Genomic DNA, 12,328 nt, shown 5'->3' with positions numbered 1-12,328 from the left:
TGATCTTCTTGTTTAACAGCACTGGTTTGACCACTTAGAAATCAGTCGGTGTGGCATTAGTTGTATCAGCAAGGAAGGGGAGGGTTTCTCAGACCCCCACCTCAATGACTGCCATTTGTCTCAGACCCCCCACCTCAATGACCGCCATTTGTCTCAGGTCCCAAGCTCAGTGCTGTGGGCCCAGAACCTCACTTCAAGAACCCATGTTTTAACAAATACAGCAAACACCTGTAGATTCTTGACCCAAGAGTTTGACAGGTCCTTTGTCTTTTCCTTATCAATTTTGTGGTGTATCTAACTGAATTAGGGCATAAACACCAGATCGCTGATTCTCAACCTTTCTAATTCTTGCGGCTGTTTAACAAAGTTCCTTGTGTTGTGGTGAACGCCCCCCCCAAACATATATTATTTTCGTTACTACTCCATAACCATAATTTTGCTACTGTTATGAATCATAACGTAAATATCTGTGTTTTCCGATGGTTTTTAGATGACCCCTGTGAAAGGGTCATTCAGCCCTGGGGTCACAATCCACAGGTTGAGAACCACTCCACTTAACTATGATTAAAGTCTTACCTGGCTTAAGGGCTAAGGTCTAGATATTCTGGGGTATTTGTTACAGTTTCTATTTCTTTGTTCTTTTTCAGGACACCTATGTAAGACCTTTCTTCACCTTGGTTTCTTTGTAGGATTTTTATGGTGGTTGTTGTTATTGCTGTTTGTTTTGTTTTGTCTTCCTATGTATCCCTGGCTATCTTAGAATTAGAACACTACTTGTATAGTCTAGCTGGCTTCACCCATGAGTCTTCCCACCTCAGCCTCCAAAATGCTGAGATTATGAGCAAGTGCTATTACACCTGGCCCTTTTTTTGGGGGGGGGCGGGGGGGACACCTCATTTGAACATTCTGGGTGAGCGTGGGAAGACAGAATCATCTGGTCACCCCTTGGAGTGGCCAGGACTTTCAGTACTGCAAGTGGAAGATGGTGGGAACCGTGAAGACTCTGGTGACTAGCTCCTCCCCAAAAAGGGGACAGAAATTAGAAGACACAGAGCCCTTTATACAATGCCCTGGGACATGCTGCTGTTTTTGTTCCTTCTCTTTGCCTCTAATGAATTCTGTCAGGCAGCAAGAGCTTCCCTCCCGGGCGCATTTACAAAGGCCCAATGGCCGCTTGGCATCTTTGCAAAGGACCTGGGTAGAGATGTGTGCAGGATCCAGGGTTCCAACTTCCCTTCTGCTTGCTCGTGTGATCCTAGCACCATTCACTATCTCTTTGCCTGGCTGTACAGATGAAGAGACAAGCTCAGAAAAGCCGGATCATGTCCTTGCTGCCCATTCAGCCAAGCTCTGCTTGACTTGGTATTAGAACTGAGATCCCCACTGAGGTCTTTCCTGCCCCAAGAGCTTCTTGTTCTGTGTGGCTGTAGCGGGGATAGGGAAGCAAGGCAGAGGGTCTTTTTCAAAGGGAAACCATGGGGTCTCTTGCACAAACAGTCAGAAAAAAAAGAGGGGCTGCAGGAAATTCTAGAACAGCTGGGGAAATAGCTCAGTTGTGGAGCAATTGTGTAATATTCACGAGGCCCTGTGTTAGATCACTAGTATCACCGGGAAGAAAGCACCAGGAAAGAAGAAAGGACACAGACAGGAAGGAAAGAAGGAAAGAAATATCACCTACCTGCCACTGATGCCCTACCAAGCTAGCATATTCATCCCATAAATCTGGCGCTCCATCCCAAGATATGGTAAACTCCACAGTGGCCTGGGCTTGGTACCTAGAGCGGGCCGAGGTGTGGTCCTGCTGAGTGTTCCTCTCATTGCACCATAGCACTGCCAGCAGGGATGTGAGAGTTGCCACCATGAAATGGCTTGGGTTGTGCACCTAACCCCTTCTAGGTGTAGAGAATAACAGTGGTCCCTAGGTGATCTAAGAACACTGAATGAGGATGGGGCCACCAGAGAGCGAAAAGCAGAGGCAAAGAATTCTGGAAAGATTGTCAGTGCATGAGCTGATGTTCCAAGCCTCATACCCCATTGTCAAGTAGGACTTTTCTCACAAAACATGAATAAAAAGTTAAGGATTTCAAGATGCCACTGTAGCGCATTCAGCTGGAGTGTGGTACCTTTCCAAGCACAGGGACCCTGTGTGTATGCTCTGGTCACCAGCTCAAGAAGTCAGCTCTGGGCTAGGAAGAAATAAATAACTGTAAATAAAAGACACTCGAGAAGGTGCTTATAGAGAGAGAATACAATATACATAATAAATTAGATATTTGGAACAGACTGAAGTCAGTCTGTAGTATTTATAAAGTAGTATGTGATTAAGTGCTACATTTAGCTTTCTGTATATGCTTTGCAAAATTATCAAAGAGTTAAATCCCTGTCCCCCAGCTCTCTAATTTCTCAAATTTGGTTTAGCGAAGATGTATAGTCAGAGCAAGGTGAAGGGGAGATCGCTCAATCCATGACACATGGACTCTTCGAAGCACATGGTTTCCTCTGAGTGCAAGGCACATGGGAAACCAACAGAGTCAGCGGCTGGTGTGAAAGCCAAACAGTTGGAGGAAAATCAGTTTGCCTGAGTTGGAAACGTGGGTCAGAAATGGAGAGGGGGGAGTAGGCAAGGCTGTCAGTGTGGGTAAGCTGATGCCGGTCAAGCAAGAGTACCTGGCCTGGCAAGAGGATGGAAACTGGGGTGGGGAATTACCAGAGGATCATAGCAAGAACCCATCCCAGAGGGGGAGGCTGAGCAAACAGCTCGTTCCTCCTCCAAAGCTAGGCGGGTGGATCAGGGCTGCTAAAGCCCTTAGACCTCTACCCCGCTGCTCGGCACCCTGAGCTGAAGGAGTGAGCTTACCTTGTTCTGGTTCTGGTTGGTGGAGCAGTTTATAGCTATATTTCCCCCAAATGAGAGGACATTTGGCAAACTGCTCGAGTCCCTCACCCAGGACAGGGGACTTGTGACCAGTAAGCAAATGACAGTAGGGACAGCTGCGATGCTCCCTTAAAAGTGGTGGTTTCTGGGTCAGCGACTTTTATTGAGCTCTTTGATCACACCCTCCTCCAGACCTGGTTGCTTCTCTTGGTTCCAAGACCTGACCAGAGATGCTGGTCGGAAGTGCTCAGCTAGCCTTCCGCCTTGCACATTAAACTGCTTTTATTTACAAACCAGGGACCTCAATGCAGGTTGGCATTATCAGCCAGTTGAAATATAGACTGTCTAAATGATTCTGTGAGCCAGCAGAAAAGACCGTTTTGCCTGGGACGCAGGGAACACAGTCGAGGGACCGCACTTAGCCATCAAGCGACTCTTGTAAATATTTGCCGAAGCTCCGTCGGAGCTCAAAAGCCTGGGACAGAATCATTTGGAGATTGCTTAGAAGAAGTAGAAACAAAATTGACCTCACGGGCTGAGGCAGCCATAAAAAGGAAGCGCGTGTATATGGGCAGGAGACCAGAAAGGGGAAAAAATTGTTCAAAGTTTAATAAACACAAAAGAGAATAAAAATAAATCTGGAAAGCACTTATTTACAAGCTCGATGAAGGAGAGGATTGTGGCAGAGGGTGTGAAAGATGGCTGCTTTGCGGAAGTCGAATGGGTCCAGAGGGGCTGCATGGCTAGAAGAGGGGAGAAAAGAAGATGTTTACACTGGCTAATGGCAGGAAACACACAAAATTGGTCTTGCTCTTCCAGGATGTGCTTTCAAAGGATGTTTGAAGCCTCTGCTGTCTAACATAGAGGATAAGCAAAGATGAATGTGGCCATGTCTCCTGTAGAAGGTTCTGGCCAAGATGGTGTGGAAAACCAGGGAGCCTGGCTTGAGCGTTCTGCCTGGCAGGCTCTACCAGGGCAACAGAGCTGTTTTCAGCTGGGCTACTTAGCACGGGGCTAGGAATCATGATTGCTGGGATGGTTCTATTCCAAGCAAAGAAAAAGATGATGTTGTCTCAGGAGCTGCCTTACAGAATTGCTATGCTAGAGGACTCCAAAGACTCTCCTGCTGCTCTGAAGGCTTCCACCGTCTCTTCCATAGAGGGCCATCTCAGTGTCTCAGTGAATGCCTTCATTTCTCCAAAGTCTGCTTATTTTGGATTGGTGGGGCTGTTTGTTTGTTTGTTTCTGAGAGTTCTGGTTTGCCAGCTACAAAGCCTGAATTCATGGGGCAAATGACTTGGAATTCATAAGCCTGAATTCCCAGTCTCAAGGACATGGGGAGAGATAAGAAAAGGCACCTACGAGGCGAAAACTGCAGACCCCCTAAAGATGAGGAACTTGGGTTTGTTTCCAGTGGCCCTTGGGCTCCGGTATAATTGTCACAGACTCATGAGACATATTTATATCTGCTTCAAGATCGGCACGGAGACTTCTTTAATAAGTTAGTGTTGCCAATAGCCTGATACCTGACTCATTCAAGGCCCCATTGATGATCAACTATGCAAACAGATCTCTGGGGAACTCCTGGCATTTAGAACCCTGCCCTGACTATGTAGCATTTGGGAGGGGGGGAGGGGGATTCCTTACAGGTAATCTCTACCTTCCAGATTTTTAAAATTTCACAGGGGAAAGCAAAACAAACAAACACAAGACAGAAACAGTCAGCATATTCAAAGAGAAATATCAAGTGTGAATGATTACATTGTAATAAGTCCTTGTGAGCATACAAAGGCAAAATGAAGTAGCGCTTCTAGATTAGAGGGAATACTGTGGGATGGGGAAGGTCAATCCACAGGAAAATTTTGGAAGGTTATAGAAACATACCCAAAATCCAATGGCCTGTTGTCCCAGTGTTGGTGCTCAATGAATGTTGGAGGTGACATCAGAGAGGCAGGACAATCTTAGGGTAACCTCACTTTCATATTCAAAAGCAACAGTAACAGAATTCTAAGCAATGATCTTGAAATTACTGTGTACAACCACAAATGCTGTCTTCCACAAGGCTCCAAAATAAAAAAAAAATTGATGCTTTCTTCTTCTTTCATAGCAAGGATCACCTTCCACCTACCTGCTGATTATGTTACCCCCCCACACACACACACCCCAGAATTTGAGGGCTGGACCAGGTGTGGGTAGCTTGTGGATCTATTTTTACTTTTCAGATTGCCTTATCATAACTTGGTCATATGTGCGAAAACTCAAGCTTTGAAAGTAAGAAACGACTCAGTCCATGAGGCTGAATAGGAGTGGAGTATTTGGAGCCAAACTTTCAAGGAAAAAAAACACATGGGCAGAAGGCTTGCTATTTAGGAGCGATTTTCTTGGCATATCTGATTAAAGTGTATGCAAGCCCAGCAGCTCTCTCCAGCCATCAACTGTCACGAACTTGTTCCAGTCCATAACCATCTAGGGCTTTCCGCTGGTCCGTCAGCCTTCAAAAGACAGGGTTAACTGCCTGCTTTCAGACGTGGTTGGAAATGGTTTGTTAATCGTTCTTAATCTGCTTCTCTGGAACTAAACACACATGTTGATTTTCGTTTTGTTCCTGGTTAAATTGTTAATGGTATTAAATTGGCCATTGGAAATGGAATTCCGTAGACATTTCCCACATGGCTCCCTGGGACTATCTCACACTGTGGTCTTTCTCGAGATCACGATGGGTTTAATCTTTCTCAACCGTTGCCCTAACATTTTACAGATGCCATCCCGCCCACTTTCTACAGACCCTACTTCAGAATTGTCCGCTTTGATGTCTCGACAATGGAGAAGAATGCTTCTAATCTGGTGAAGGCAGAATTCAGGGTCTTTCGTTTGCAGAACCCCAAAGCCCGAGTGGCTGAACAACGGATCGAACTGTATCAGGTAACCTTTGTTTGGGGTGCATGGTGGCTGAAATACTGTCTACTGCCGGATTGTCTTCTGCACACCTGTGACATGAGTCCTGCTCCTTCATAGTCTTACTGAAACAGCAGGTCCCTCATTGCTCAGCCAGAAAGAGACATAGAAGGGAGCGCCAACTACGTATCATCCCTCAATGGTGTAAGGACTAGAGTACCCATCTCGGGAGACCTTAGTCCACAGGGCAGCTAACCAGGGCTTCCCCTCCCCCCCCCCCGTCTCCTTTACATCTCTTTCATCTTTCCCTTGTCTTCTTCCCTTCTGCCTCTGCCATTCTTTCCCATATCCTATTCGCTATAAGTCTTGTCTCTCGCCTCACTGCTTGCTTTCCCTCTGACAAGCTGATCCCCCAGTGTACTGCCATCTAGCCCACGTGTGTATGTGCTGTTCTGCATTCTGCCAGCCTCCCTGACGTCTGCCCTCTCATCTTGTCAGGGAGCTGCTGGGCATCTGATTGAAACACAGATGAGGGACGGGGCCCCTGAAATTTCAGACACCTACTCTGAATCTGGTGACTCAGGCGAACTGTGTGGGGCCGAGGCTCGAGTGAGCTAGGAGCTATGAGACATGCAGACGCTCCTTCCTGACCTGGCCCATTTTAAGGAGGTCCCTAGGTTATCTGTATGCATTATGAAGCTGTTTGTTCGAACCTGGCATCTGGTGGGGAAGGCAGATGTGCAAACTCACAGTTAAATGACATCATGCCGTGTGAACAGCATGTGCAGGTGTAGAGGGCAGAGGCTGGAAACTCCCCGCAAGGAGCTGGGTGCTCACACAGGCTTCCAAAACCATCTTAAAGTGTATTAAAACAAGGTGAGGGGTCGTTCGGAGTAGCAGCATTATAGGGACGGGCATTTCAATTCAGTTTATATTATTGATTTCGTTGGGAATCAGGCTCAGTGCCTTGTGTATGTTGGGCAAGTACTCTCCCACTAAGCTAAACTGTCAGATGTTTGGTAGGCTTATTGCATGTACCCAGGATAGGTGTTCCGGTAAGGAAAAACCAGGAGAAGGTGACCTCCAGGCACAGTAGAGACCTAACAGAGAGGCGGAAGGAGTTTAAGAACAGATCCCTCCTTAGGGTTTAGCAGTGTGGTTCACAGGTGAGTTTACTTGAAGAAAGAAAGCAATTGATATCTAGATGGCAAAGATCTCATCTTCCTGGGTTTTAATTATTTGGAAAATCGGATAATCAAGATGAGGATTTTTTCTCATATTCATTATGAAAGTGGGAAATTACTGTACTTGGACGTGCTGCCGTCTGTGAGTTCATGAGGATGTATAAACAGCTCTTAAGGAGGGCTCAGGAACTAGCTGTGGAGTGGGCAGGCAGAGCGTTTTCTTATTTGCTAGGCTGGACCCTATTGTTAGAATGGGTGTTTGAGTCTTCACATGTGTTCTGAGAGCTCACTTTGCGCAGCTCAAGTCTCGTAGACATTACTGAGCCAGCCCAGCATCGGAACAGGGCATGTCTGTGTCTGTGTCGGAACAGGGCATGTCTGTGTCTGTGCTCCCACCTGTACTGTGGCCACTTTCGCAGACGTGAGTCATGTGACTCCTCTGGACTGTGCCCTTGCCCTGTCTGGTATTATTTCTGCCTTCTTCTTTCTCCACCTTAGAAAGAAAGATGCTAATTTGAATTTCAGATTTGTAGTTGGTTGTTCCTTTTACTCTTTACGCAAATCCCAAATAAATCACATGGAGGCTTATTCTTATGAATGCCTGGCTTTAGCTTGGCTTGTTTCTAATTAATTTAAGTTAATTGATAACTTAAATTATCCCATCTATCTTTTGCCTCTGGCCTTTTATCTTTCTCTATTTCTGTATACCTTTCTTTACCTCTGTCTGTCTAGCTTGCTGTGTAACTGGGTGGCTGGCCCTTGGAGTCTTCCTCTCCTCCTCTTTCTTTTGCTCCTAGATCTCCTCCCAGATTTCTCCTTCTATTTATTCTCTCAGCCTGTCAGCCCCATCTAACCTTTTTCCTGCTAGCTATTGGCCTCTCAGCTCTTTATTAGACCAATCAAATGTTTTAGACAGGCAAAGGGACAGAGCTTCACAGAGTTAAACAAATGCAACATGAAAGAATGAAACACATCTTTGCATCATTAAACAAATATTCTACAGCCTAAACAAATGTAACACATCCTTAACTAATATTCCACAACAGAGATTAAGTGACAAGTCAGAGTCACAAGGGTAGAAGCAGCTGGCATTACACAGGAATCTGGTTCTGACTCTCAAGACTCCTGGTCTTTTCTATTCTGCTCATGGCAAATCCTAAAGATTTGTTCTTTCCCTTGTGTCCTGGCTGGGTTATTTGGGTTGTTTGCTTTGATTTTGTCAACTTGACACAAGTTGGAATTATCTGAGAAGAGGGGACACAACTGAGAAAATGCCTCTGTAAGATTGGCCTATGGGAAGCCCGTGGGGTGTTTTCTTACTTAGTGATGGGTGTGGGTGGTACCACCTCCTGATCATGTAGTCCTGGATGGTATAAGGAAGCAGACTGAGCAAGTCATGGAAAGCAAGCCAGTAAGTAATGTTCCCCTATGGCCTCCGCTTCAGTTCCTGTCTTTAGGTTCTTGAGTTCCTGCCTAGGTTCCCCTCAATTGAGTGTGACCTAGAAGTGTAAGATGAAATAAACCCTTTCCTCCTCCAAGTTCCTTTTGGTCATGGTCTCTATCACAGTGAAAGAAATCAAACTAATACATCTGGAGAACCAGAAGAGGAAAAACAACTAAACAAGGAAAACTGGTCTAGAGGGTAGAGTGAGTGTTGGGAGATCAGCAAATACTGGTGTCTGTGAAAAGCAGCCAGGTTGCTAAAGGCATCAGATGCATTTCAATGTGACCCAAGGAAACAAATAAATTTATACTCCTAGCATCTCTTTTCTTCCTTAATTTTTTTTCAATTACATCACTCTGATGTTCTGCTGTGCTGAGGATGGAATCCTGGACCATTCTCTTTGATGCTGTTCAGCCACTTGACGTTGTGCTCTTTAATGTCTTGTTGCCTGCAGTAGAAGCTGCGGAGCTATTTTCTGGTCCCCAGGCCTCATGCTTTGAAGATTGGCTTCTGCCAACGGGCTTGCTGAGGACTTCTTTTTCTCTCTGGCCACCCTCTGACTTCTGCTTCTGGACCCTTTACGGGAAGCCCCATTTTTTGTTGTTTTCATCCACTTTAGTTGTTACTGGGGTGGAGAGGGCGGTGGTGTCTTTGCAGCCTTTGGTCATATAATTTCTAGCCAAGCACAGCCCCTGATGTTTATGACAATGGCCTTGAGCTGCAGCAATGAGACTAACTAACAGGAACAGAATTGAACACATATAATGGGTTTATGACTTATATATCCAAACTCATTGAAATATCAATTTGAAGAAAAACCCAGCAAAATGGTTTTGTGCTTAAATGGGGCAATCTTAAACTAGCTGAAAAATTCAGTTATTCAGAGAGCAAGCCCTAAAGTTTCTGGAGATTGATTCCTCGAAGATGCATTGCAATATATTGGGATTCCTCAGGGCGCTGTGCAGAGAGGGTGTGTGTGTGTGTTTGTGTGTGTGTGATCACATGCTCATACACCCACTAATGTACACCTGCGTGTAAATTTGCATGTAGATCCAGTCATTTCCCTAGTGTGTAATCCCTTGAGACCTCTGTAGAAGGAGTACCCATGATTCCCTTCTTGGAGACTCTGCTTCTTCCTGGGAAGGAAAAGGGCAATTGCTTCTGGACCCAGGTGGTTTCCCAGAGCTCTCCCGCTGGCTGAAATGTGAGAGCCTAGAGCTTGGAACCAGGCGCTCCCCAGCCTCACTCGGGAAGCAGCTTGTTTTACATTAGCTCATTAGCTGCAGACTAGTGGAGCCGGAGCCAGACCACGGGGTGATGTGCTGCGCTCCTATCAAATAGAGCGCAGAGGAGAAACCGCCAAAATGCCACCTCCTCACATGGAGCTGGTGTGAGGTGGCCAGCGTTGCTGCCAGGTAGCCTAATGACAGACCTGTGTGAGCCAGCAGGTGGTGGGTGTGTTGAGATAAAATAAACACAGTGGGTTTAAGAGGAGTGGAGATTCTTGATCATGGACATGCAAGGCCCTGGCACCATTTATGTTTCTGGGGAACAAAGACACACAGCTTTGCCGTCTCCACGGACGTACCATGAGAGTGCCCCTCTTCAGTGTACTCCGTCAGAACCTAGACAAGAGGAAAACCAAAGCTGCCCCCTCTCTTTCTCTGGTCTCCTTCCTTCTCTGTTCAACATAGCTCCTAAGGGGACCCAGCTCTCCACAGCCTGGACTCTCACTGCTGAAGGAAAGCAGTGGCAAAGCCATGAAACAGTGGCGCAACCATAAATCATGTATATCCATTGAATGCTCGCTTCAAACTGTAGATGGTATTAAACTTTTATATTTAGGGATGAAATGGAGAATTGATGTTTATGGATCAAAATAATTGAACCATTTTAGTAGTGAGAAGAAGTCATCCCTATCTAAGCAGATGGTCTACATATCTATGCAAGATTCTGAAATGCGCATCTCTGAGGCTTTAGGTTGAAAGCTCGGTCAGACGTTGAATGGCCTTAGACCTACATTTGGAGAGATCTGGGTTCTTAAGATGTGAAAGAGGGGGCTCCTGGCTACTGTCGGGAGACAGTGCTAATGGAGTTCATGAAAACTGCCTCTTTCTTCCCTCTTCATCCCGTGTGTGTGTGTGTGTGTGTGTGTGTATGTGTGTGTGTGTGTGTAAGACAGAGAGAGGTGTGTGTTCGTAAGAGAGAGAGAGAGAAAGGGAGAGAGAGAGCGCGCTCTCGGCTTTCATTTCTCATATTGCCCAAGGGGATATAAAATAAAAAAGAGGTCAGCCAGAAAACCTGACTGTCTGGTAAATTAGACTTGCAAAATATGCTACTGAAAAAAAAAAGTTATACTGTGCTCCTGTTGTATGGAATTTTACAGCACACAATCCCCTTAAGACTGACCTCACCTCTGGCGCCACGTTGGAGACATACAGAGCATAGTAACCATTTCAACCCCCCTCCAAAACAAATAAACAAACAAAACAGCCATGATGTATAAAAAGTACTCTCCACACAAGGCCATCAGTATCTCAGGGTTTCCAGAGTGATCAAATGGCATGCCTGCCTCCTAAGGACATTGAATTGTTGTCATTTCCATTAAATCATGATGCTACTCGGCGTCAGCTAGCCTCATAAGTAGATGGGGCTCAGAAAGTTGCATGGACGCCAATCCTTCTTGACTGGGTTAAAAAAATCCCTGATCATGCAATAGTAACTATTACTATTAATAGTGCTATTACTCCTTTTTTCATAATATAGCCCAGGGACAAGAGAACAGTATTGATAATTATTGTTAACACATACAGTATTCACCATGTTGCATAAGTGCTCTCCCTCTCCTAGTGTGTGTGTGTGTGTGTGTGTGTCCGCACGCGCACGTGTGCGTGTATCTAAAAAGCCATTCACTCTTTGTAAAGACCCTAGAAATGGTAGGTAATGCCATCTCCTCTATAAACAGGGACAGTGGAGCCTGGTGAACTTCAGTGACTTTGTTGGCCACTGGGCTAGAGGGGCCATGCCTGGATTCCCACACAGGCTATCTGACTCCAGGAGCCATATTCTCGGCCTTTTCACCTTATTAGCAGAAAGCACATGGCTGTGGCATCGGGACCACATGTGCTGAAGGCTGAGCTTTGCTCTTTGGGGATCCCCAGACAGTCCTGCAGCTAGAACTATTACAAGTTGGTACAATACAAATACAAGCCGGGTGGTGGTGGTGCACGCCTTTAATCCCAGCACTCGGGAGGCAGAAGCAGGCGGATCTCTCTGTGAGTTCGAGACCAGCCTGGTCTACAAGAGCTAGTTCCAGGACAGGCTCCAAAGCCACAGAGAAACCCTGTCTCAAAAAAAAAAATACAAATACAAGCACCTTTCTTGTCAGAGATGGGCCAGGGCTCATGCATGGAAACCTTGCTGAGGCTCCGTTTCCCCAGCAATTACCACTGTAGTTTCCCCAACATTCTCTTGAACATTTGTATAACAATGTCTCTACTTTACAGTTGGTTCCCACATGTGATAACAAAAGCTTGAGCCCTGTGGTCCCTATTGCACACAGTCTGGTTCCTGGTTGCTCCTCCATGAGTTTGCCTCAGGGCTTCCTTAATGAAAATTTCCCACACTGTCTGCTCAGGAGCCATTTAGAGAGGAGAAGAAGAGCTTCGCAACCAGTCAGGCCTGGCTTTGCTACTGCTTCCTACCTTTCTCCATATTTGCTTTTGTGTCCAACAAACACCTCTTCTCCCTGAGCTGAGCCTCTACCTTGGGAACTGGAGGGAAAGGTTTTCTTGAAAGAGTCTCTGAGGTAATGTGCCTTCCAGGTGTGGCAAATCTGAGGCAGAGGTGGGCCATTATCTGGGTTTTACTGGCCCCCTGGGGCGGGGCCATATTTCTTCTCCAACTAGCATGCGATTAGAAAATCACTGT

The 12,328-nt window shown here is 46.0% G+C and overlaps 1 protein-coding gene across 3 annotated transcripts in view; it reads left to right on the top strand.

Moving 5' to 3' along the window:
- Positions 1–12,328, top strand: part of Tgfb2 (transforming growth factor beta 2) — a 79,449-nt gene that overhangs the window by 46,305 nt on the left and 20,816 nt on the right. For all 3 annotated transcript variants that reach the window (XM_075989412.1, XM_075989411.1, XM_075989413.1), the window contains one exon: positions 5,634–5,797. In XM_075989412.1, the coding sequence (XP_075845527.1) occupies positions 5,634–5,797 (164 nt within the window). The remainder of the gene's footprint in view (positions 1–5,633; positions 5,798–12,328) is intronic.

This window comes from Microtus pennsylvanicus, chromosome 10 (genome assembly GCF_037038515.1).
Source record: "Microtus pennsylvanicus isolate mMicPen1 chromosome 10, mMicPen1.hap1, whole genome shotgun sequence".
Classification (NCBI taxonomy): domain Eukaryota; kingdom Metazoa; phylum Chordata; class Mammalia; order Rodentia; family Cricetidae; genus Microtus; species Microtus pennsylvanicus.
This window is presented reverse-complemented; position numbering and strand designations above follow the sequence as displayed.